Genomic DNA, 27,870 nt, shown 5'->3' with positions numbered 1-27,870 from the left:
GCTTTTTGTTTTTTATGTACTATGCTAAGTGTTTATATATATTAAATCACTGAATCTACATAATCATCCTCATTCTGTAAAGGAAGTAATTAAGCTACAGTGATATTAGGTAATTTTGCCCAGGTTTCCAGAGCAAGGGAGTGGAGGAATCAAGATTCAAACCCAGGCAGCCTGGTCCCAGATCCAGCACTGCAAACTACCCCACACCACCTCACTGGAGAAACTGAGAAAGTTTCACTAGGTTAAAAGATAAGAATTGTTTGGGTTTAAGTAACAGACAGTGAAGAAATAAACACAGAGAATATTTAGGATTTTACTTCACTAATTTACATTTGAGGGCCTATTGTATACCAATCACTATGCTGGAAACATAAAAAACTATTGCCTCTGCCTTGTTCTCAGGCTAGGAAAGGAAATGGAGAAAATAATACCTTGAACAGGAAGCAAGATTCAGGAAAGTTTTGCTTTGCCTCGTAATTTTAAGAGAGTGAACATTTAGGCATGTTTATATAATGAAGAAAAGGAGCCATTGTATGGGACAATGTAGGCCTGTCACAGACTTTGATCTATCAACTTTCAGAGTGGTAATTTTCAATAACAATAGTTCCCTTATGTTTAAAAATGTTTAACTTTTAACAATACAGATGAAAAACACAAATCAGAGTACTAGATATTTGGCATTTATGAGGTTAATATGGTCATCATTGATAGCTAATATCATTTGGAAGCATATTTTAACTCTGAATTATCGATCTGCTGTGGATGTCCACATTGATTTAATTTCTACTTAGTATTTTTAGAAATAGTTCCAATGTAATACTATTTCCACTCCATCACTCATGTCTACTTTCTTATTATTTTTATTCAAACCAGTTCATAATTATTGAGATACTTCTTATCAAGGGTATTTTTCTAATGCAAAAAAAAATCTGAAAGAAAAACTAGATGTATTTATAAACTCGTGATCTATCTAATTATTTATTTATTGCCCATATTTCAAAAGCATGATTTATAATGAGTGCATTTAGTGATAAAAAAGGGTTTTTTTTTATAACTTCAAATGGCAGGATCTCTAGAGGCTGCCTTGTTTTTCATATGAAGGGTGTCGTTTCAAACCAGGGCATGGAAACCAGTAAGTATTGGCTTCTGTTTTTGTTGTACACCTTCCAGAAGTTTTTGACTTAAAACTCTGTGCACTGTAGTTCTTTCCACAGACAGCTGACTGATATTTGAAGAGGTTTTTATTTCTTCAAGAAAAATATGATGTATCTTTCCCAAGTTTCACTCTTGTTCATAAATATATGTATTTTTATTTGTGGAAAAACTATACAAGCTTACTGTGTACGTCAATCTACGGTAAGAATTTTAGCAGTATTATTTTAGCTAGGAAACCATGATTATGTGGCTTTAAAGATTTATATTAGGTGTTTGAAAAGATTGATTATACTACCCAATATAATTTATGAAAAAAATTAGTGTTTATTTAGAAATGCTGAAACTTTGCTTAAATGATGTTGTTTTAAAATTTAGAAAACCCATCAACTGAGGATTGACTTGATACATTTCTTGTGAAAATATTTTAAAGAAATTGCAGGCCTAGGTTAAAAACTAGCTAGCAACTTTCTGATTAATTTTGATGATGAACTATCTGGTAGGTAATTAAAAAATTCACTTCACTTGAAAAACTATTCTATAAACTTTCGTATTTCAAATATAGTCTTGTGAGTGATTACCTAGGATATTAGAAACTTTTATTCAAGGCAATGTCAGAATAATAGCTCATATATTATATACAATGCTATGAATGTATGGGGACTTGTGTGCTATGTATTTAAATATTTACCACTGTATGGATACCAAATTCTGAAGTTCAAAAGTTAAGGAAGAATAAATTCTAGGAAAGCTAAAGAAATATTAATAACTCTCTAAATATTTAAGAGTCTTATTTCAAGCTGACAAAATATACTTGTAACTTAGGTTTTTGAAAACATCTAGTATGTCAGTTATTATAGGAGTAGAAGAGAAAGAGAAAGAGTTAAAAATAGATCTAACAAAATATGTTTATCTTTTTGGGGTGGATATCTTTTATAAATGATTAGTTCTTTACCTTTCTCTTAATATTCAGGGCAAAGGAGGTCAAAACTTGTTATTATTTTTCTAAAAATGAGTTATTTAAATCAATATGATTTCTATCAAAGAATATTTTAACATTGACGGAATCAGAGTACCAAGAATAGGTACTGTTGGAATGATAGCTGTAGCTGGCTTTGTAAAATGCCATCTGTTGTTGATTTTGCAAAGCAAAATTCCACACTTTCTTTTCTGTTATTACTGATACCTTTCAAACTTATGAGTACTTTACTTTTAAATCTCTAAATTCTTTAGCTTATACAAAAGTGACAATTGTACTACATTTCTCTATCCTCCACTACCCCCGAACATGATTCATAATAATTAATGTTAGAAAGTCCATTTGGCATAGCAATGTTGTAGGTATCTCAGAGAAGTTTCTTAGTCCATGTTCAAAGAACTTCAAATTGCAAGATTCATGGAAGACAGATGGCTTAGCACTGTATCACATACACAAATTTACAAAAATTAAAGCTACATAGAGCCACAGTTATAGAAAACAGAGCCTACATGCAGTTGGCCCTCTGCATCTGTGGGTTCTGTATCCACAGATTCAACTAACTGCGGATAGAAAAACTTGGAAAAAAGTTATATTGTTGCTGATGTCTACCATGTAGGTAGTAGGCCTATGATGATTGCATCTGTACTGAACAGGTACAGACCTTTTCTTGGTCACTGTTCTCCAAACAATATAGTATAACAACTATTTATACAGCATTTGCATTGTGTTAGGTATTACAAGTAATCTGGGTATGATTTAAAGTACACAGGAAGACATATACAGGTTATATGTGAATACTATGCCATTTTATATAAGGTAACTGAGCATCTGTGGATTTGGATATCTGCAGGGGTCCTGTGACCAACCTCTGTGATATCAAGGGATGACTGTAAGTCCTTTTGGAATTTAAGAAGAAAAGAGGAAAACAAAAGTATTGAACTAACATATAATTATTATTCATACCCAAAATCTACCTATAGGGTTTACTTGTGGAAATTTGAACTAACCAGTTCATTGATTTTTTTTTTCCTGAATGATCATCCTTGTTATGTCATGAAATGTAGTCTTTTCCATTTAGTCTTTTTATTCATTGTGTATTAGGCCATATAACATACTTCATATATTTTTCTTATTTCTATTTTTTAATGTAAAGGATTCTACAGTAGTTAATATTGTAGAAGATGTATCTCATGCAAAAGATGAAAGTAAAAGTAATGATACTGTTTATAAGGAAGATTATGAGGAATCATGTGATATTAAAACTAAAATTACACGAGAAGAAAAACATTTCATGTGTAGTAAGTATTACAAATAACCACAATTATAAAGGTATATGATTTTATTATTTCTAGGGTTGACATAGAAAAACTATACCTTAAATTTTGTTTGGGTCATTTTATATATATATCCTGATCATGCTAGGCCAGAGGCTTTATGTGTTTGACACATAGTATGGGCTGAGTAAATATTTGAGAAATGAACAAATCCTTCTATGTAGCCCAGTGGCATCAAGAGACCACAGGAAAAAGGGGCAAGCCAGAGGGCACTGATATTAGCATTGTATCAATTTTCCTAGAGCTATTTTCTTCCCTTTGAGACAATAGGAAATTCCACCTTAGTTTTGAGTGGGGGTGGGGGGATTCATTAATACTGAATAACTGCTACAAGGTATAATACAAATTCACAACAATTTATGTAACAAAACATAAAAAATGAAAAGTTTAAAATCTCATTTTTTGTTTAAAACTATTTAGTAACAATGCAGTAATTTTCATGGTCTATTACATGTGCATAGGGGTGGGATGGAAAAGGGCAATCAGAAGTGAGAGAGGTGGTAATTTGACCCAGTTCTTACAGGGCTATAGGTCACAAAGTATAAAAAATTTTGCTTTAATGTGCTTAACTCTATGTATAACACAAGTGTCTCAGGCTTCTCAAACTGGGGAGTGGAGCTTTAAGTCTATTATGAACAGAATAAACTAACAAACTAAATAGTAACAGACTCAGAGAATGGACTGACTGCTGTCAGAGAGGAGTTGTGGGGCTGGGTGAAAGAGGTGAAGGAATTAAGGAAAAACAAAACAAAACAAAGCAACCCTCACAGACAACAGCATGGTGATTACCAGAAGGAAATGAGTGAAGGAAGCTAGAAGAGGGTAAAGGGGAGATAATGGTGATGGAGGAAATCTTGACTTGGGGTAGTGAACACAAAATATAACACCCAGAGGTTGTAGAATTGTACACCTGAAACCTATATAATTTTATTAGCCAATGTCACTACAATAAATTCAATAAAAACAACAAAACTAAAAATGTTCTTTCTAAAAAAAAAGATGTCTAAAATCATGAAGAATCTAGTAGAAACTAAGGGACAAAGTAAAAAAGAAATGAAGACTGGGTGAGGTAGATTTTAAAATATCAAGAATTATTAATGTGATTCTACTGCTTGAGTGAAAGCAACATGGAAATAAAACAATTTTTAAAAGAATACTGTATTCAGCCCTGGCTGGTGTAGCTCAGTGGATTGAGCGTGGGCTGTGAACCAAAGCATCGCAGGTTCAATTCCCAGTCAGGGCACATGCCTGGGTTGCGGGCCACGTCCCCAGTGGGGGCCACATGAGAGGCAACCACACACTGATGTTTCTCTCTCTCTCTTTCTCCCTCCCTTCCCCTCTCTAAAAAAATAATAATGTATTCAATAATGTGTGGTTCTTCTTGTGATAAAGGACATCATTAGGTCTCATAAATATATGGTAGTCAAGATTTATTTCCTGATTTTGATGGGTGTATTGTAGAGAATGTCTTGGCATAAAAGAAATACACACTGAAATACCCAGGGCACCATGGCAGCAAGCTCTCAAATAATTTAGGAAAAAGTTCTTTGTGCTCTTCTTGCCACTATTCTATCAGTAAGATTATTTTAAAATAAAAATATTTTTTAAAAGAAAAATACATAGTGAAAATTTGATCAGAAACAAACCAACCCAAACATTTGACTATTTCTGATGTGTACACATGTATGTGTGTGTTTGAAATTTGTTTATATAAAAATAGAGCATAATACAAAAATTAAAGATTAATTTTAAAATTAAATAACATAACAGGGGATTATTGCCTTTTCCTTTTTAAAAAAGATTTTTAATTATACAATTCTGAACTATTTTAAATCAGCTAAAATTGCACCAGACCCATCTGATGAATAAAAAGATTGTGAGTATGAATAATGCCTGGGTATTTTTTTTTTTACTTTTTAATTGTTGTTCGAATACAGTTGTCTCCATTATCCTACCACCACTTTCCTCTGCCCTACCCATGTCCATCTCCCCCCTCAATCCCACCCTGCCTTGGCTTTATCCATGGGTCCCCCATACATGTTCATTTATGTCCCTTTCTCCCATGTCCAACCCATGTCCATTACATCTGCTGACATGATTTCTGACAGCTGTATTCAATACAAGTTAATGTATATGTGTGCCCTTGTTTGATCATTTTTTAAAATTCAACCAAAAGTTTCAGGCAGCCAGAGCCTAGGGATTAGGTAGCTGCACTGGTCTAAGAACCTTTTCCTGGCAGCTGGGCCAACACACTACAGTTCCTCCTGGTTGTAATACTCTCCATTTCTCCAGGGTGGTCCTGTACCCTTCACTGTGGTAGGCCTTCCAAGGGCAGTTGTATAGCGGTCACACTGGTCATGCCAACATTGTCAATCTCTTCCAGGCCACCGGGCACTGATTCTTGTTTAGGAAGTTCTTAAGCCTAATTCTTAGAGTCATGCAGATGATTCATAAGGGAGCCCAAAACAGGTAAGAAGAACTTCCTAGAGCCCTAGCACTTATCCATCCCCTGACCCTTTTGGGGGATTAGACATCTAAAGTAAAATCTCTGGGTGTCAGTTAGAGAGTGCCGAGATCTGAAATTCCTCATCCATTCAAGCAGCAATTATTGTGTCTTGTTCTTTTGAAGCCTTCTGGACACAGAGAATTAGCCAGCAGTTCTCAAAACTTGCAGGTGAAGCCAGGCACTTGTGTTTTGTTTGAAGATCATTTCTATGCCCCATTCCCAAAATGTGAATTTAAAATGATCCACATAAGTACAAACTCATGTTTTTTCACCATCAGCCCAAGGAAATGCTATAATTCATGAATAAGATAGCTGTGTAAAAAAAGATTTTATTTATTTATTTATTTTTAGAGAGAGGGGAAGGGAAGGAAAAAGAGGGAGGGAAACATCAATGTGTGGTTGCCTCTCACCTGCCTGCTACTGGGGACATGGCCTGCAACCCAGGCATGTGCCCTAGACTGGACATCAAACCTGTCACCCTTTGGTTCAAAGGCTGGTGTTTAATCCACTGAGCTACACCAGCCAGGGTCTTTTACTTTCTTATATAATAAGAATCAACAAGTCTTGGACCTCCTGCTTCTATACCTCTCACCTTATAAAGTGATAATTGATATTCAAAACTTTGTCTTTCAATTATATCAGATTAAATTGGGGATAATGTAAATTATTAGGAAGTACAGTTTTATTAAGAAGTATAAAAACACTTGTGTTCTTGGTTAATCCTGAGTCATTAAAAAATACACTAGCTAGAATATGCAATTTTGAGTATTTAGAGAAATTACTGTTTACATATTTATCCAAAATTTTGTGAAATTTATTATTTTCACAGTAATTGGTTTCTATAACAACTTCATATTTAGCAAACATTTTTTATTATGATTTAAGGACATTTACAAAATTCTATCATTTCTTATACACGAAGTACCAAAAAACTACTAAGAAATATAATGGATGAGCAGCAAGCTTCCTTGGATTACTTATCTAATCAGGTATGGATTTTGGGTATTGTGTTGTTATTGTATTTGCACAATGGTACACCACATTTCTGTGAACATTATACATGAGATTATCATACCTATTATTATACCCATGATATGTAATCTTTATACCCATGTATAATGTGCATCCTTATTTTCCCTCAAAAATTGGGGCAAAAAATGTGTGCATTATATACAGCAAAATATGATAGTTAGCTAGAGGTACAATCATTTAATTGTTTAATGTGTTTGTGTCCAAACATCTATTTAGTGTCCTGTTATGTTGGAGGCATCATAGTAAGCATCAAGCAAACAGAATTTAATAAAGAAATGGATCTTTACTTAAGGATTATAAAGTCTAGAAGAGCAGAATAATATATTGAAAATGTTACAAATGCTGTTAGAAGACATAAAAGAGATATCCAAGATCCAAAATGTGAGAAAACTTCCCAGATGGTAGAGCTCCTGAGCTGAGTCATGAAAGGTGAATAAATGTTTCAAAGGTCACAAAGGTTGAGTAAGAAGGATAGGACATTGCATTTTTTGGGAATACTCGAGTTGGTGCAGGGATGGAACGGCTGTTCAGTTAAGGATGTAGAAGGAAAACTGACTTATAGAAATAGGAATTATTGTCATTTTACTGTTCATAGTTTTTAATTGTCTATTTCTTAGGTAAGTCCCTTTAACATTTCATATAATAAGGGCTTGGTAATGGTGAACTCTTTTAACTTTACCTTATCTGGGAAAACTATGATAGCATAATCAATAAAATATACTGAAAACAAAGAAAAAAGAGAGATAGGAATTAAATCATGCCACACCAACCAGTTACCCAAATATGTGATCAGGGAAATGAAATGATCAGATTGGCAGCTGGTGTAAAGGATGACTTGAGGAAGAGCAGAGGAAGGGCACAGGGACTCCGGATAGGAAAATACAACAATGGTTCAAGCAAGATATAAAGAGTACATTTACACATTGGAATTCTATGCAGTAGAAAGAAAGAAGGAGCTCCTACTCTTTGCCACAGCATGGATGGAACTGGAGAGCATTATGCTAAGTGAAATAAGCCAGGCAGGGAAAGACAAATAACATATGATCTCACCTTTAACAGGAACCTAATCAACAAAACAAACAAACAAACAAGCAAAATATAACCAAAGACACTGAAATAGAGAATAGGCTGACAATGACCAGAGGGGAGAGGGGAGGGAATTTCAGGGGAAAAGGTGAAGGGTTTGCAGGAACAAATGTAAAGGACACATGGACAAAAACAAGGGAGTGGGTGGAAACGGGAGGGAGGTGGGGAGGGCTGGGATGGGAGTAAAAGGCAGAAAACTGTACTTGAACAACAATTAAATAAAAAGAATAGATTTTCAAGAGCCGTCAAGTTCAGAAATGGGCAGATAAAAGCAAGAGCAGGAGGTAAACAGTACTGAACTTAAAGGTTGCTATTTAGCTATGCTTTTACTGCTTTGTTAAAATAGTAAAGGATTCAATGTAGAAAAATGGCCATTATATATGTTTCAGAGCTGCATTTCTAAGAGGCTTAGAGATATTAGTTATACAGAATTCAGCTAATGGAGGTTTGTTCAAATATAAATTTGCTTAAATGTGTGCATGTATATTTAGGTTAATGAGCTCATGAATCGAGTCCTCCTTTTGACTGCTGAAGTTTTTAGAAAACAGCTGGATCCTTTTCCTCACAGACCAGTTCAGTCACATGGTGAGAGCTTCAGTATTTCAGTCTTTTATTCTTGTCTGTTATTGCTTTAAAATTTCCTGGACAGGTTGGGGCATTTAGAGGTTTTGTTTAAAAAATACAGTTCACTATTATGTAACAGACTGGAGGAATAATGCTTGCCATGAAGCAAATTTCAACCCGCACTGTGTGTACTTTCCTAAACTGGGAAATGTTTGTCACTGTTTGAAAACCATGGCTGTATACAGACATTCTGAATCTGTTCATAATAGCATAGTTTCATGTAATTGAATTCTGGGCTCCCCCTTACATTTTATTAGTAATTAATCTTCAATTAGAAGAAAAGAAAGTTTCAGAGTCCCTCCCACCTATAAAAAGTATTTTTTGACATGCTTAAAGTGTTTCAAATTGGGACTTAAAATTTGAAAAGACAAAGAAAGAAGACAGAAATAAATTGAAATTCGCACTTTTTATACTAAAATACAGTATAGTAATTCCTAGAGGTGTAGGTTTCTAAGAAAAATGCCCACAAATTTTACAAATATGAATTAATATCAAAAACTTCCAAGCAGATAAATATTATTGAGGGTCTAGTAGTATATAGTCTCTCTTTTTTCCTTACAAAGGGAAGGGAATAAACAGTTACTGAGAATCTTCTATGTGTCAGGTATTAATATAGGCACTCACATGTTATTTTGTAATTATTTCTTGTATATCACTTATCCCCCATAACCACCCTAGGTGGGTAGTGTTACAAGGTGGTGAAGAGCATGGAGTCTGACGTCAGGCTGCCTTCTTTAAATCCCTCATCTATTGTTTTCTTAATGTCAGTTTCCTCATTGGTAAACTGACAATAACTACCTCGTTTGTTGTGAGGGTTAAGTGGGTAAGTATATAAGAAACTCCTAAAATACTGCCTGATGCATAGGGAGGCAATATAAGGGTTTGCTGTGATGGTGATTGTTATCAGATGAGGAGTATGCAGCCCAGAAACATCTAAATAGTCTGTTCACACTTATTTGGATGGTGATGCCAAAGCAGATATTCCAACCCAGATCAGCCTTTCATTGGGAACTTCTATCCTATCTAGGAGCATAAATTTATTATAAGAATGTCGCAGTAATTCACAACAAAGGCAACAAATCAATGTCTTCTGTAAACGAAGAGAAAGGCAAACAACTTTATAGCTATTTTTTTGTAGATGACATCTTTTGAGTATTCACTATGTGCTAGGCACTGTGCCTTTACATTAAGTCCTTTACATAAAGCCTTATGATGTAAATCACCAGAATAACACTACAAAGTAGATATTATTATTATTATGGGATTATACATGAAAAGAGGTTAAGTAATTTAGCTCATGTTCTCCATTAGGAAGGAGTGGAACTAGGACTCTAACCTGGGCTCCTGGCTCTGGAATCCTAGGCTTTCATGTATTTGTTTTCCTGGGTAATTGACACTTGTAAGAGTTGAATTATTTTATTACATTTATAAAAGATAATACAGAGTAAAGTATCTTAGATTAAGATATAATATCTCTATCCACACTAAAATCTTTACAATTCTCTGGCAACTGTAGAATGCTTTGGGGAGGGTGATTATAGGGTGCTGCAGTTGTATTGTCAACAGAGCAGGCTCTAGCTTCAAGCATAATTTCTTGGTGGAGAGACTGATTTTGCCCTTTCCTCCCTTTGCTGCTTATAATAGTGGCCCCCAACACATCAGAGCTTCTGAAGTTTTGAATAGAGTAGTCAAAGATATGTCTATAGTAGTTAATCTACTTCATTCCTTTGCGTTTTCTCCTCCTCATACATATAGATGACCTTTACACATCATGCTCCCAAGATAAGCCTAAATTCCTGAAAGGGCATTATTCATTGGGCAAGAGAATGTATAATTATAAAATATGTTAAATAAGTGACAATCCCAAATGAAAGTTTTACACAATATTGAGTAGTAATAACTAACAGTGATGTTGCTTATTGCAGCATTCATTCTTTAATCTCAGTTCTTCCATGTATTTTCTCCTTAATTTTCCAAGTACTAAAATCATTGTATCATTAATGAAAATTAAATAATTTCAGAGAGTACTGTTAATTCTCTACAGTAAAATGATTGTCTTAAATGTGTACTTGCAAATATCATAAATAATTTTACTTTTCTAGGTTTAGATTGTACTGATATCAAAGATACTGTTGGCTCTATTACCAAAACACCAAGTGGTTTATATATAATCTATCCAGAAGGATCTAGCTATCCATTTGAGGTAAAATTTTCCCTTATTATATGAAATAGGATAAGCAACATATTCTATTTGTATTACTTATTCAACCAACTTATTTAATATTAAACTTTAATTGTTTAATATTTATTTTTTTCTTGAAAAATTTAAATAAATTAGTAAAACTTCCAGTTTCAAAATTTTGGTATTTTGGAATTCTTTGCCCAAACCACAATTCTATGTCCAAAATGCATAAAAGACCTAGAGAGACTTTCACTTTTCTACTTGAGTTTTCTTGCTTATACTTTTCAAACTATATCCTTTTGGTGCAAGATTTTATATAATTTTTATAGGAAGCAGAACAGTACAATATAAATACTTTCTTTAATTAGCTTATGGATACTAGAAATTAATAGTGTGTTTTGCCTTGGAGGTTACTAAAATACTTTTGATCTTCCTTCTTATATATGGCTATATTTTTTTATATGACAAATGATTTTGTGATTTTTGGAGAAATTAATAATTAAAATACCCATTGAAGTGAGACAGATTGAGAAGCTGCGCCATTCTTAACTTGAATAAAATAAATGACTAATGTCTATTCTTAGTACTTCTATGCTAGGATTTCTAGAAGAAATTTCTACTAGAAATTATGTATTATGTATATCACATATACTTTTTCTGGGTCCATTATTTAAGTTTAATGACACTGATATCACACCTTATTGATAGTCTTTGTTACACAATAAAGTAATTTTTTTCTAACTACCAGTTTCTTACAGTTACTAACATTATATTTTGATATCTATTGACAAGATGTCACAAAATTAGCAATTAGGTTGGAAATAATTTTTAAATCACTTAAATTACTTCACCTGCAGATTTAAATATGGGTCTAAACAGATGTGAAAAGGGAAGTCTTCTAAGTTTTGAAGAGTGGGATGCATAATTACCTCATGTGGGAAAGCATTGTTCCCTAACTTCCTCCACCCTGTCTTTCTCTGTGCAGCGGGGTATTTCTAATGGAGAGGATTACTCTGATTTCCTCCGTCACTTCTATGGGTTCCCTACAGTGGTCCTCTTAGGGGCATTTTACACAGTACCCCAGAACTGGGGTGCCTGCTGAGATGGGTCACAGATCATGCCTTTCTGTCTGAAAATTCCAGTCTAAACATAGTCCATCCAGGCCTTTTGAGAAAAGAACAATCAGAGACAAGCATGTGGAAATATTTAACACTTAAAAAAATGAATCAGCATTTTCAGTTTGGAAAGAAATACATCACTTTGCCACATCTCATCAGTACTGTTATTACTCAACTGAAAACTGTATAGTGTTAAGGAATAAGAGAATAACCTTAAAATGCTACAAATACCTATATATTTAAAAACAACGGACATAGAGACTATGTTTCAGTTAACTACAAGTTTTTTATGATAAATAAAATTACTTCTAGAAATTAAAAAATTCTGAATATATTAATATCATACAATTGCATTGATAGTGTCAGTGAAAGTATCTTCTTTTTCTGTAGGTTTAAGGGTGAAGCATGAGTTTTATATCAAAGAATCAAAGTCATAGTATGTTATTTTTGTCTTTTTGGGTCTATTTTAGGTAATGTGTGACATGGATTACAGAGGAGGTGGATGGACAGTGATACAGAAAAGGATTGATGGGATAATTGATTTTCAAAGGTTGTGGTGTGATTATCTGGATGGATTTGGCGACCTTTTAGGTCAAATTATATTTTTTCTACTCTATCTTTTTTTTCTTCTTTTTGGTATTACACTTACAGACTGTCTCTTTGTCAAATTGTTAGTAAAAATAGCAAATCCTTGTGAATATCAATATGTGACTAAATCACTCTCTTAATATGCCAAATGATTGAAAATGAGTAGATCTTCAGTTGGACTTTGGAAATCTTTAATTTTAGATACATGTTGGAATGTGTTTGAGTGAAAATTCTAAATTGGGTGTTTATTAAAAGTGTCTGCTATGCACACAGCAGAGCTCTGAGGCGATCAACAGCTATTTGTAGAATGAAAACTTGAATGGGCATGGTTGTCATAAACCTTGAAATTTTTCAGATATGTGTTGTGTCTATACAAGTAAATAATGAAGAATTTAGGTATGTGGCTGTACAAATTCAAATAATGCAAACTGGGAGTAGTGTTTTATAAAAATATCAATTAAGATAACTATGTTCAAAATTAAAAAAATGTAAACCTCAGGTCAGTTGTAAAATTTGTTTACATTATTGCCACCCAACAGTGTTAACTTTTGCTGGTGTATAAAAATATCCGTATTTCTGAACACTGTAGATTTTATAATAGTGGGAATGTTTGCAGGTGATTTTGATCATTTTTATGCTATTTTAAATTACTATTGTTATAATTTAAATCTTCAGCATCCCCTAATAATGTCACTCAAGCACTTAACACTGAATGCCAATGATTTCAGAAGGAACACAAAATGTAATAAAACGTTATGCACAATGCCAAATAGCTGTGTTTTCTCAGCATTAACCTTCGAGTTTCCAGTAAATGCTTCTTCCTGAATTCAGGATCTGAATTGTCATTTTCCTTACATTATGCTTATTTCTATGGAGAAATTATAAGAGTTTAGACAAAAAGGTCATCAAGCAAGTATCCCAAATGTGAACAGACCTGCTTTGTACCTTCTATATAGGTTTTTAAAAACTTGCAATTAAATTAAATATATCGTTAAGTCTTAAATTTGGGGTTGTGGGAAAGGAGAAATATGGCAGGGACATTGAAAATGGACAGTCATCGACTTTGAGACACTACACAGACCCTTAGGGACCCATGTTACTTCCTGTACTTCTGTATTTCTTCATGTACCCCCTTTCTTCCTGTACTTCTTCAGGATAATTTTTAGTTCTAAGTGGGTATGTAGCTAAAACACCCCTGTAAACCCTGGAGAGGGAGTTAGTATCTTAGCTATAGTTTGAAGTATTTGTTCACAAAGCATTATCCTCAAAGACAGAAAAAAATAATTTCAACTGAGCATTATCAGGAAGTGTATTATAATGATGTGTTGATTTGTAGGTTAAACCTGTTATATTTACTAGTAGTCATCAATTTATTACCTGCCATAATATTTCAACTGGCTTTTCATTGACATGTTTTAAGGCAAAACTTGACTTTTTACTTAATTGATCTTTAAATAAATTTTTGAATTTAATTTGGGGAAATAAAAATGAAACAGAGTCTAGTTATCCCCAGTATAAAGAAGCAGAAGATTCTTTTTTTTTTTTTTTTGCAAATTAAGCAAACACTGATAATTTGAGTGAGGACCATCAGTCCTTTCAATGATTTATGTGAGCCATTTCAGAGTTATAGAAATATTAAACACCAAAACTCAATAATAAAGGGTTATTCTGATTTGTATTAAAATATATTTTAAAAAGCTGTTTTTGTTTTTACAGGTGAATTTTGGCTAGGACTAAAAAAGATATTTTATATAGTAAATCAGAAAAATACCAGTTTTATGCTGTATGTGGCATTAGAATCTGAAGATGATACATTGGCTTATGCATCATATGATAATTTTTGGCTAGAGGATGAAACAAGATTTTTTAAAATTCACTTAGGACGCTATTCAGGAAATGCTGGTAAGTTTTTTTATTCCTAAAATTACCCAGAAGTTTTAAATGTAACTGACACAATACTAGGTGAAGATAAAAGTAATGTGTTTCTCTTGGTACATGACACATAACTGATAACAGAGAAGAGCAGGAATGAGGAAACTGGCCAGTCTCAAGCTTTGAAACTGTATTACGGTTGTTGCAGCACATCATGATTTGCCACATGCAATCTCAGTTGATTCTCTAGATAAAAGAGCCTGTGGGTTTGGCTTGGAGGATGTTATTTACATTTTCATGTTCAGAGAGATTGGCATTTAGAAGTCATAAAACATTAGAGCTGATCTTCACTCTTCTCACTTTACAGGTGAAGAGACCTAAAAGATTAAGATTCCCAGCTCATCACATCTGAGCCAGGGCAAGAGCACAGGGTGATAGAATAAGCAGTTATGAATTTTTTAACTATACATTGGTGCACCTACTTATTTCCAAATAAACTTAATTTGTTAGAACTTCAAAACACTTGATGTTAAATTTATATTTTGATGCTAAAATTTGAAATTTGAGATAAGAACTACTAAATTCAAGTCTCTTGTTGCTCATTATGGTCCTTGTTTATTATGTATTTTTAGTGTTTGAAATCCAAAAATAAATGATATATATTTCTAAGTTTTAAGTGACCACAATATAGAGGGGTAGATAACTAAAACTGAAAATAGAATACTGATAAAGCTATGAGGGGAAAAGGAAGGAAAAAATTACCATTTTGTTTTACTACCCACTGAAAGAGAAAACAAGTTGAATAGAACATGCGAAAGCAACTCTCTAAAGTAACACTCTGCTCTACTAAAAATGTTATATAAAATATAATACTGAAAATTAAGCAAACACTGATAATTAGAGGAGCCATGTGGCTGTGGCAGTGGAGAGAGAAGCATGCAGCTACAGCCAGCTAAAGAGCTGCTGTCTTCTGTAGCGCTTCCTGTAACAGCGGATGCTCCCTGTGTGATCGGTGAAGGCCTGCACAGGGGAGAGAAGTTTGTGGATCGGCAGAGGAACAGAGTAAGTGGCCTAGGTTACCAAAACATTTTTGAAAACAGGACATCAAAAATTATAGCGGACATTGAAAAACCAGAGGAGTAGGGGGAAGTTGTAAACACCAGGATCCATGAAGGAGACTGCACCACTGAATCTCAGAGGTATTCTGCCACAGAAGTTCACACCATAATCACAGGGAACCAGAACAGATCAATTTAAGAAACAGAGGCTAATAAAAAGAATCCCACGAACAATGAGAAAACAAAGAAACAAGCCCCAAATGAAGGGAAAGGAGGAAGCCTCAGGAAAAATGCTAAATGAAGTAGAGGCAACTCAACTATCAGATATTGAGTTCAAAACAATGATTATCAGGAAGCTCAATGAACTCACAATGAGCTACCAGAAACTAGGAGGAAGCTACCACAATCTCACTGCAAACTATATCAACATGAAAAAGGAAATAGAAACTCTCAACAAGGGCCAAGAGGAAATGAAGAATGTAATTTCTGAACTGAAGAACACAGTAGAAGGAATGAAAAGCAGGATTGATGAAGCAGAAGATCGGATTAGTGAGCTAGAGGACAAAGTAGAAGAAAACACCCAGAAAGAACTAGAAAAGGAAAAGAGGCTCAGAAAGAATGAAGAGGGATTAAGAGAAATGCAAGACATACGAAATGTAATAATATCCATATAATAGGGATACCAGAAGGAGAAGAAGAAGAGCAAGGGATCAAAAACCTATTTGAAAACTTCCCTAATTTGATGAGAGAAAAAGTCACACAAATCCAGGAAACACAGAGAGTCCCAATCAAGAGGAACCCCAAGGGGCCCACGACAAGACACATCATAATCAAAATGGCAAAATTTCAAGACAAAGAGAGAATCTTAAAGGCAGCAAGGGAGAAACAGGAAGTAACACACAAGGGAACCCCAATAAGGCTAACAGCTGACTTCTCAACAGAAACACTCCAAGCCAGAAGAGAATGGCAAGAAATATTCCAAGTAATGAGAACCAAAGGTCTGCAACCAAGGCTACTTTACCCAGCAAGGCTCTCAATCAAGATAGAAGGCCAAATAAGAAGCTTCCCAGACAAAAGAAGTCTAAAAGAATACACCTCCACCAAACCAGCTCTGCAAGAGATTCTAAAGGGACTGCTTTAAGGAAAGGAAGGAAAAGAGAGAGAGAGAGAGGAACACACATACATAAAAGACAAGGAATAAGTACCTATCAATAATAACCTTAAACATAAATGGATTAAATGCTTCAATCAAAAGACATAGAATAGCTGAATGGATAAGAAAAAATGACCCACACATATGCTGCCTACAAGAGACCCACCTCAGGATAAAAGTCCTGCTCAGGCTGAAAGTGAAGGGCTGGAAACAAATCTTCTAAGCAACCACGGTAGCAATACTCATATCAGACAATATAGACTTCCAAAAAAGGTCCATAAAGAGAGACCCAGAAAGTCACTTCATAATACTCAAGGGAAGAATCCACCAAGAAGACATAAATATTGTAAATATATATGCACCCAACATAGGAGCACCCAAGTACATAAAGAAAATCTTAGAGGACTTCAAGGAAGATACTGACAGCAACACAATTATACTGGGGGATTTTAACACCCCACTATCACAAATGGACAGATTTTCCAAACAAAATATCAACAAAGAAAGATATTGTGGCATTGAACAATACCCTAGATGAAATGGACTTTATTGATATATACAGAGCCCTCTATCTGAAAGAAGCTAAATACACATTCTTTTCAAATGTACATGGAACATTTTCAAAGATTGACCACATGATAGGACACAAAACAAGCCTCAAGAACTTCAAGAAAATTGAAATCATACCAAGCATTTTCTTGGACCACAAGGGACTGAAGCTAGAAACCAACCCCAAGGAAAAAAACCCAAAACACTCAAAGTCATGGAGATTAAATATCATGCTATTAAACAATGAATGGGTCAAGAATGAAATTAGGGAAGAAATCAAAATGTTTCTGGAAACAAATGAAAATGAACTCACAACAACCCCAAATTTATGGGACACAGCCAAGGCAATCCTGAGAGGGAAGTTCATAGTAACAGAGGCCCACCTAAAAAAGTTAGAAACATTTCAAACAAACAACCTAACCCTACGTCTACAAGAACTCGAGGAACAACAACAAAGACAGTCCAGAGCAAGCAGAAGGAAGGAAATAACCAAGATCAGAGCAGAATTAAATGACATATACATTAAAAGCACAATTCTAAGGATCAATGAATCCAAGAGCTGGTTCTTTGAAGAGATAAACAAAATTGACAAGCCTTTAAGCAGACTCATCAAGAAAAAAAGAGAGAAGACCCAAATAAACACAATCAGAAATGAAAGAGGAGAGATTACAACAGATACCACAGAAATACAAAGGATTGTAACAAATTACTACAAAGAACTGTATGCCAAGAAATTTGAAAACCTAGATGAAATGGACAAATTTCTAGAAAAATATAACCTTCCAAAACTCAATAAAATGGAAGCAGAAAGCCTGAACAAACCAATAACAGCAAAAGAAATTGAAGCAGTAATCAAAAAACTCCCAACACACAAAATCCCTGGACCAGATGGTTTCACAGGAGAATTCTACAAAGCATTAAAGGAAGAGCTAACCCCTATCCTTCACAGACTATTCCAAAAAATCCAAAAAGATGGGAGACTCCCAAACTCTTTTTATGAGGCCATATCATCCTAATCCCAAAACCAGATAAAGACACAACAAAGAAAGAAAACTTCAGGCCAATATCACTGATGAACATTGACGCTAAAATCCTCAACAAAATACTGGCAAACCGCATCCAACAATACATTCAAAATATCATACACCATGACCAAGTGGGATTCATTCCAGGGAGGCAAGGATGGTACAATATTCACAAATCAGTAAATGTGAATCACATAAACAAAAGCAAAGACAAAAACCACATGATAATATCAATAGATGAAGAAAAAGCATTTGATAAGTCACAGCACCCATTCATGATAAAAACACTCAGAAAAGTGGGAATAGAGGGAGCAATCCTCAACATAATAAAGTCCATATATGAGAGACCTACAGCCAACATCATACTCAATGGGCAAAAATTAAAATCTTTTCCACTAAGATCAGGAACAAGACAAGGCTGTCCACTTTCACCACTTCTATTCAATATAGTACTGGAAGTCTTAGTCACAGCAATCAGACAAGAAAAAGAAATAAAAGGCATCCAAATCGGAAAGGAGGGAACAAAACTGTCACTGTTTGCAGATGACATGATAGTATACATAGAAAATCCTATAGACTCCACCAAAAAACTGCTTGACCTTGGAATATTAGCTGAAACTGAAATCTTACAAATTTTGATACAGAGGAAAAATTTTAAAGAGTTACAATATATAATTTCTATCCCTTCATCTCTAATGGTGTAACAAACTGTCTGAATATGGAACATACTATATTAGGAAAAGTTTATGTGGGGTTTCTCTAAAGGATGATTAGGATTTAAGTAGAGAATAAAATTTATAATGGAAAAAAGTTTTTTCATTACATAAATCTCAAATTTTGGCATACTCTATATTTTTTCAATAAGGTTGTTAAGTAACTTTAAATTGTTGATTACAAAATATAATCAACATAAAGAAAAATTTGTCAATAGAATGTAAAGATAGGAACATAGATATAACAAGGCACTGAAATGTGATCATGAATGTGGCAGATGGGCTACAATCTGGACTTTGAGTTCAGAGGAAAAATTGAAATATGGGAATTGAAAATTTGAAGAAATTTTTCACAAAAAGTACATACATCCCTGATTCTAAAACTCATGAGAAATTTCTCTGGGTTCTCAGGAAAGACAAAGGGCCATGTTGTGCCACTTTCTTTAACTACACCCTGACAGAAAATATGACAGTGAGTTTTAATGGGCTCTTTCTTATAAATAGACAAGTGCATTATGTTTTTGAAATAATTTCTTATATAACCCAGAAAGGGGCTGATTTGATGTATGAAGTCTGTGTGGAAAAACTCCAGCCATTGTTAATATAACAAAAACGTTTTGCATGACATTGATGTTAGCTGGCAGTCAAGGAGAGTAGACTGGAATGCTCATGTGTAAACAATGACAACTTGACTGTACTAGTAGTGGGGGTGGTAGATGCCAATGAGCGAGCATGTGTACTGTATGGCCATGGCATTCAAAATGACTGAGCAATTAGATCAATGAATTGCATCAAATTTGCATTAAGCTTGAACATTCTTCCATGTAAACTATTCAGATAACTCAGAAGGCTGCAGTTATGGGTAACTGATGATTGGCAGCCTCATCATGATAATGAGCCTGCTCATGCATCACATCTTATGCAGAGTGTTTTGGCAAAATATCAAATCATGCATGTGACTCAGCCCTCTTAAAGTCCACATTTGGCACCCTGCAACTTCTGTTTTTTTTTTTTTTCCAAAACTAAAATCACCTTTGAAAGGGAAGAGATTTCAGGTCATTGGTGAGATTCAGGAAAACATGATGAGGTAGCTGTTGGTGATTGGGAGAACTGTGTGAGATCCCAAGGTGCCTACTTTGAAGGTGACTGAGTCATCATTGTCCTATGTACAATGTTTCTTGTATCTTGTATCTTTTTTGATAAATGTCTCTATTTTTCATATGACATGACTGGATACCCTCTGGACAGACCTCGCATGATCCTTCTGTTGGGTATTATACTTAGTCTAGGGAAAGTATCTGTGGAGGGATCATTTAATTTAGGCAATGCTCCATAAGTGCTGTCTCTCTCATCTGAACTTCTGAAAGGTATTGTGCTATGCAGGTGGTGAAAATATAGTCTTTCTGCAGATATTTGTGGTGTGGGCACTTTTTTCCCCATGAAAAACAGAAACAGAGGCTCTGGGTATAGGTATAGGATAGGCCACTAGTGCTAATAAAGTTCTCCAACTCTTCAAAGACATATCTTAAGAGATGCCAAACAAAGCATAATGAAACAAATGTGGGCTTTAAATTCTTCAAAGATTTTACATAACTTCACATTTAGTTCAAACTTATTAGCTAAGTTTACCTACAGTTGAAATCTAGGTACAATGGGATTAATTAGAATCTTTTATTTATATAAATTTTATAAAACAAAACATGACTCCTACCCTAACTACTTAGTTAACTGGTTTGTCTTGGCCAAAAATACTTAGTTTTTGAGATCATTGGGAATATCAGGGATATTGTATATATAATGTCCAATGGAAGCCCTTTAAAAATTATATTCTTGAGGATCCAAGATTGTGGAGGAGTTTGTAGAAGCTACACTAACCTCCTCCCAGGATCAATGTGTAATTACAACTAAATTGTATAGAAATTATCCTTAAAAACCAACTGAACACTAGCTGGAGAGAAGCCCTATAACCATGGGTGGATGGTGAAGCCACATCACCACAGCATGACTAGTAGGGAGTGTAGGGATGTGAGAGGGCTGGCTGGTCTCCCATGGGCAACCGCTAAAGTTCCAGAGGGATATTTCAGGGGCTGGGGGTTTCCCCTGAGAAGTGTGGGGTCTAAACCCCAAGCTGAGTAACCCAGCCTATAGCACCAGAGCCAGAAAGGAACCCAGATAACACTCAGCTGTGAAAACCAACAGGGTTTCTTTCTGCTAGGGAGAAACAGCCGGAGACTCAGAGAGCCTCTTAAAGGACTAACACACAAAATTTCATTTGTGGCTACTTACCCTGGGCTCTGGCAGGAGGAGGGCAGAGTGGACTAGAGATGCTTGAGGCGAATCTGGGGTTGGTGGCTCTAGGGGAGAACTGAAAAAACAGCTACCAGCATCCCTGGGCTGAGTCATTCCCCATTCTGCAGACACCATCTTTCTCAGGCACAGCACTCCTCTCCAAGTGGCAGCAGCCTTCAGGGAAGCAATAGACCCAACCACAGGAATTACTCAGCCCTACACTGTGGAGCATAAGCTTGGCTGCTGATTACAGCTTCAGACTATATCACATATAGTTTAAAAATTGTGGCAGAAAATACAAAGGAGCCAAAATAGGAAGACAAAGAAACAGACCCCAAATGAGAACAAGAGAGATCTCCAGCAGAACTAGATGAAATGGAGGCAAGCAATTTGTCAGAGAGACAGTTTGGGGTAACGATTATAAGGATACTCAGCTGCATGAAAAAGACACAAAAACCATAAAAAATGACCATTCAGAAATAAAGAATGCTATATCTGAGATAAATAATACACTGGAAGGAATAAAGAGTAGGTTAGATAAAGCAGAGGATCAAATCAGTGTTTTGGAAGACAAGGTAGAAAAAAACACCAAGACAGAGCAGCAAAAAGAAAACAGAATTTTAAAAAATGAGGAGAGCTTAAGAAGCATTTTGGACAACATGAAGCATTACATCTGCATCCTGGGAATACCAGAAGGGGAAGAGAGTGAGTAAGGGATTGAGAACCTATTTGAAAAAACGACTGGAAAGTTTCATAATTTGGTGGAGAAAAAAGTCACACAAGTCCAGGAAGCTCAGAGAGCCCCAAACATGCTGGACCCAAAGAGGTCTACACCAGACACATCATAATTAAAATGACAAGCCTTAAATACAAGGAGGGAATCCTAAAGCAGCAAGAGAAATGCAGGTAGTTACCTACAAGGGAACAACAGTTAGACTGACATCTGATTATTCAACAGGAACATTCCAGGCCAGAAAGGAATGGCAAGAAATATTCAAGGCGATAAACAATGAGGACCTAGAACCAAGGCTACTTCATCCAGCAAGGCTATAATTTTATTTATTTATTTATTTACATTTTAAAAATTATTGTTCAAGTACAGTTTTCTGCCTTTTCCCCACACCCCTCCCCACCATCCCATCCCTCCCCACCTCCCTCCCCTGTTTCCACCCCCATGTTATTATCCATGTGTCCTTGGTAATTGTTCCTGCAAACCCTTCACCTTTTCCCCATATAATCTCCTCCCCTATCCTCTCTGGTCACTGTCAGCCTGTGTTCAATTTCAGTGTCTTTGGTTATATTTTGCTTGCTTGTTCGTTTTGTTGATTAGGTGTCTGTTAAAGGTGAGATCATATGGTATTTGTGTTTCACTGCCTGGCTTATTTCACTTAGCATAATGTTCTCCAATTCCATCCAAGCTGTTGCAAAGGGTAGGAGCTCCTTTCTTTCTGCTGCATAGAATTCCATTGTGTAAATGTACCATAGTTTTTTGATCCATTCATTTACTGATGGGTACCTAGGTTGCTTCCAGCACTTGGCTATTGTAAATTGTGCTGCTATGAACATTGGGGTGCATAGGCTCTTTTGGATTGGTGTTTCAGGGTTCTTAGGATATAACCCCCATAGTGGAATTGTTGGGTCAAAAGACAGTTCCATTTTTAGTTTTCTGAGAAAATTCCATACTGTTTTTCATAGCAGTTGCACCAGTCTGAAATCCCACCAACAGTGCATTAGCCTACCCTTTTCTCCACAACCTTGACAACACTTGTTTTTTTTTTTTTTGCTTTGTTTATGATGGCCATTCTCAGTGGTGTGAGGTGGTATCTCATAGTGGTTTTAATGTGCATCTCTCTGATAGCTTGTGATACTGAGCATCTTTTCCTATGTATCTGAACCCTCTGTATGTCCTCCATAGAGAAGTGTCTGTTTAAGTCTTTTGCCCATTTTTTAATTGGGTTGCTTGTCTTCTTAGAGTGGAGTCATATGTGTTCTTTATATATTTTGGAGATCAAACCCTTGTCCAAGGAATCATTGGCAAATATGTTTTCCCATATAGTTGATTCCCTTTTAATTTTAATGCTATTTTCTTTAGCTGTGCAGAAGCTTTTTATTTTGATGAGTTCCCATTGTTTATTCTTTCCTTTATGTCCCTTGCTCTAGGGGACATATCAATGAAAATGTTGCTGTGTGAAATATCTGAGATTTTCGATTTTCCTGCCCATGTTCTCTCTAGGACTTTAATGGTCACAACTTACATTTAAATCTTTTATCTACCTTGAATTTACTTTTGTGTATGATGTAAGTTGGTGCTCGAGTTTCATTGTTTTGCATGTAGCTGTCCAACTCTCCCAATACCATTTGTTGAAGAGGCTATTTTGCTTCATTTTATGCTGCTTCCCTCTTTGTCAAATATTAATTGATCATAGAGACTTGGGTTTATTTCTGGGCTCTCTATTCTGTTCCACTGGTCCATGTGTCTGTTCTTATGCCAGTACCAGGCTGTTTTGATTACAGTGGCCTTGTAATACAGTTTGATATCAGGTATTTTGATCCCTCCTAGTTTGCTCTTCTTTCTCCAAATTGCAGCAGCTATTTGGGGTCATTTATGGTTCCATATAAACGTTTGAAGTGTTTGTTCCATATTTGTAAAATATGCCATTGGTACTTTAATAGGTATTGTGTTGAATCTGTAAATTGCTTTGGGTAGTAATGACATTTTGATGATGTTAATTCTTCTGATCCATGAACATGATATATGTTTCCATTTGTTTGTGTCGTCCTTGATTTCTTTCTTCAGTGTTGTGTAGTTTTCTGAGTACAGGTTTTTTACTTCCTTGGTTAGGTTTATTCCTAGGTATTTTATTTTTCTGGCTGCTATACCAAATGGGATTTTCCCCCTAATTTCTGCTTCTGATGTTTCATTGTTGGTATACAAACATGCCTTTGACTTCTAAATATTGACTTTGTATCCCGCTGGTTTGCCAAATTCATCTGCTAGGTGGAGCAGTTTTTTGGTGGAGTCTATAGGATTTTCTATGTACACTATAATGTCATCTGCAAACAGTGACAGTTTTGTTTACTCTTTTCCAATTTGGATGCCTTTTATTTCCTTTTCTTGTCTGATTGATGTGGCTAGGACTTCCAATACTATGTTGAATAGGGGTGGTGAGAGCAGGCATCCTTGTCTTGTTCCTGATCTTAGTAGAAAAGATTTTAATTTTTGCCCATTGAGTATGATGTTGGCGGTAGGTCTCTCATATATGGCCTTTATTATATTAAGGAATGCTCCCTCTATTCCCACTTTTCTGAGTGTTTTTATCATAAATGGGTGCTGTGACTTATCAAATGCTTTTTCTGCATCTATTGATATGATCATGTGATTTTGTCTTTCCTTTTGTTTATGTGACTTATTATGTTTAGTGATTTGCAATATGGTACCATCTTGCCTCCCTGGAATGAATCCCACTTGGTCATGGTGTATGATATTTTTAATATATTGCTGGATGGGGTTTGCCAATATTTTGATGAGGATTTTGGTGTCTATGTTCATCAGTGATATTGGCCTGAAGTTTTCTTTCTTTGTTGTGTCTTTATCTGGTTTTGGGGTTAGGATGATGCTGGCTTCATAAAAAGAATTTGGGAGTCTTCCATGTTCTTGGATTTTTTTGGAAAAGTCTGTGAAGGATAGGGGTTAGCTCTTCCTTAAATGCTTTGTAGAATTCTCCTATGAAACTGTGAGGTCCAGGACTTTTGTGTTGGGAGTTTTTTAATTACTGCTTCAATTTCATCTGCTGTTATTGGTCTGGTCAGGCTTTCTGCTTCTTCTTCATTGAATTTTGGAAGGTTATATTTTTCTAGAAATTTGTCCATTTCATCTAGGTTTTCATATTTCCTGGTATATAGTTCTTTGTAGTGATTTCTTACAGTCCTTTTTATTTCTGTGGTATCAGTTGTAATATCTCTTTCATTTTTTATTGTGTTTATATGGGTTCTTTCTCTTTTTTTCTTGATGCGTCTGCTGCAAGGCTATCATTTAAAATCAAAAGTGAAATAAGGAGCTTCACAGATAAAAAAAAAAGCTAAAGGAATTTGTTAACACCAAACTGGTGCTGCAACAAATGTTAAGGGGCTTGCTTTAAGAAGAAGAAAGAGGAGAGGGGGATGAGGTGAAGAAGAAGAAGAGGAAGAAAAGAAAAAGATAAAGGAAAAATATAGAGGAAAGCAGTCTAACAATAAAATGGCACTACATATGTATCTATTGATAATCACTTTAAATGTAAATGGCTTAAATATTCTAAAGAAAAGACATAGGGTAGTGGAATGGATGAGAAAACAAAAGGTTTTTACAGCAAAGGAAATGATCAACAACATAAATATATGATCCACAGAATGGTAGGAAATATTCACTGATCCATGTGATAAGGGGTTAATATCCAAAATTTATAAAAGTACTTACAAAACTCAACACACACAAAAAACGAACAACCCAATTAAAAAATGGGCAAAGGACCTGAGTAAACATTTCTTCAAAAAGGACACAAAGATGGCCAATAGACATATGAAAAGATGCTAAATGTTACTAATCATCAGAGAAATGCAAATTAAAACCATGATGAGATACCATCTCATACCTGTCAGAATGCTATCATCAATGAATCAATAAATGATAAGGATGTGGAGAGGGATACCCTTTTACACTGTTGGTGGAAATGCGACTAGTGCACCCACTGTGGAAAGCAGTATGGAGCTACTTCAAAAAATTAAAAATGGATCTGCCTTTTGACCCAGTGATCGCATTTCTGGAAATATATTGGAAAGTGTCCAAAACACTAATTTGAAAGAACATAAGCATCTGTATGTTCATTGCAGCCTCATTTACAATTGGCAAGATATGGAAGCAGCCCAAGTGTCCATCAATAGATGAATGGATAAAACAACTACGGGATATTTACACAATGGAATTCTACACAGCCATAAAAAAGAAGAAAATTTTATGACAATATGGATGGACCTGGAGAACATTATGCTAAGTGAAATAGGCCAGTCAGAGCAAGACAAATATCATATGATTTCATTCATATGTGGAATCTAATGAACAACCTGAACTAACAAGCAAAACAGAGAGACTCATAGATGGAGAGCAGATGACAGCTAGTGGGCCAGGGGTTAGGGGGTGGAGGAATTGAGCAAAAAAGGAAAAGGACTCATGGACATGGACAACAGTGTGGTGATTGCTGGAAAGAGGGGAGTATAAGGGGACTATATAGTAATGGGGAAAAATTTAATGAAGATTAAATTTTTAAAAATGCATTCTTTTAATTATTGTCCACTTAGTTCAAATATTATGTGGAGAGCCATGAAGAAAAGGCACACTTCAGTAGTGTACCTAATTTTTTCTTGAGGGTGTGGAGCATTTCATGTAAACCTGCTACCTAGTAAATCAAACCAAACAATTTTTACAGTTACAAATGTAGGATTTTAAAATGCAGACGTCTCACATTCATTCACACCTCTCTGTCTAAAAGGCTGTAAATGATAGTGATATTAAAACCTAATATGTTTAAATTATTTTCTTTTCCTAAATTAACAATCATCACATTACTCTTCAGTGAAGAATGGCAGGTCTATACATGATGATCTTTGGCCTACATTATATGATTATATCTACATAGCCAAACTTCCATTTTGGACTGTGATTTTATATCAAATGTCCACTTAAAGATCCCTAATATGTCGAGAAATTGGGCATCAGGTTTTGGTATATCACAACGTGGAGGAGATTTATGATATGACCGCTTGTAGAAAATAATTTAAATCTTATTTCTAGATGCAATGCTTTTGTATAATAGGCTGGTAAAATTACAAAAAGTTCCTTTAAATTTAGTCATTAACAAAATCTAATTTACCCAGGTGATGCATTCCGGGGTTACAGAAAAGAAGATAATCAAAATTCAATGCCTTTCAGCACAGCAGATGTTGATAATGACGGATGTCATCCCTCATGTGTGGATAATGGTCAGGCTGTGAAGAGCTGCAGTCAACTCAGTAACAACACTGGCTGGTGGTTCAGCCAATGTGGTTTAGCAAATCTGAATGGCATCCATCACTTCCCTGGAAAATTGCTTGCAAATGGAATTCAGTGGGGCACATGGACCAAAAACAGTTTACCTGTCAAGTTTAAATCTGTTTCAATGAAAATTAGAAGAACTTAAAATCCATATATTAAGTAATTTCATTTTAAATTGTAATGCATATTCCAGTTATTTTTAACAATATATAAATGATTTTACATAGTTCTCTTTTTACTGAGTGTTTCAAACATTTTAGCCAAAATTTAGCTATAGAGATCAACTAGGGATTAAGAGTATAATTAGAAACCTTCAATTTTGGTAGAGTTTTAATAAAAAAAATGACTCAATGTATACTTTTATTACTAATTATATTAATAATATGTGCTAAAATTTGTTTTAAGTGAATTATGATTTGTCTTCTGGAGTAAATTTTTTAAAGAAGTTTTTCCTTTTCTTTAAAGCATTAAACCATTGTACATTGTTATGAAAATTGAAGAGAACATTATACTTATTTGTATATTTATTCTAAATGGTACCTA

General features: G+C 35.0%; 1 protein-coding gene across 1 annotated transcript; it reads left to right on the top strand.

The window, feature by feature from the left end:
• Positions 1-1,260: 1,260 nt before the first annotated feature.
• On the top strand, positions 1,261-27,636 carry ANGPTL5 (angiopoietin like 5). The gene is made up of 8 exons (XM_028514272.2): positions 1,261-1,356; positions 3,285-3,429; positions 6,857-6,960; positions 8,581-8,674; positions 10,816-10,916; positions 12,484-12,604; positions 14,318-14,503; positions 27,171-27,636. Exons 1-8 carry the CDS (start codon positions 1,261-1,263, stop codon positions 27,470-27,472), a joined length of 1,149 nt encoding a protein of 382 aa, XP_028370073.1. The 3' UTR covers positions 27,473-27,636.
• Positions 27,637-27,870: the final 234 nt, after the last annotated feature.

The sequence above is a fragment of the Phyllostomus discolor genome, chromosome 6 (assembly GCF_004126475.2).
Source record: "Phyllostomus discolor isolate MPI-MPIP mPhyDis1 chromosome 6, mPhyDis1.pri.v3, whole genome shotgun sequence".
Lineage (NCBI taxonomy): Eukaryota > Metazoa > Chordata > Mammalia > Chiroptera > Phyllostomidae > Phyllostomus > Phyllostomus discolor.
Note: the sequence above shows the minus strand (reverse complement) of the source record. Positions and strands in the feature narration are given on the sequence as shown.

Bases quoted from the DNA above. Each gene is read 5' to 3' on its own strand.
- ANGPTL5 (XM_028514272.2), top strand. From the start codon at position 1,261: ATGATGTATCTTTCCCAAGTTTCACTCTTGTTCATAAATATATGTATT. The intron at 1,357-3,284 runs GTAAGAATTTTA...TTTAATGTAAAG, and splicing joins ACTGTGTACGTCAATCTACG to GATTCTACAGTAGTTAATAT. The intron at 8,675-10,815 runs GTGAGAGCTTCA...TTACTTTTCTAG, and splicing joins CAGACCAGTTCAGTCACATG to GTTTAGATTGTACTGATATC.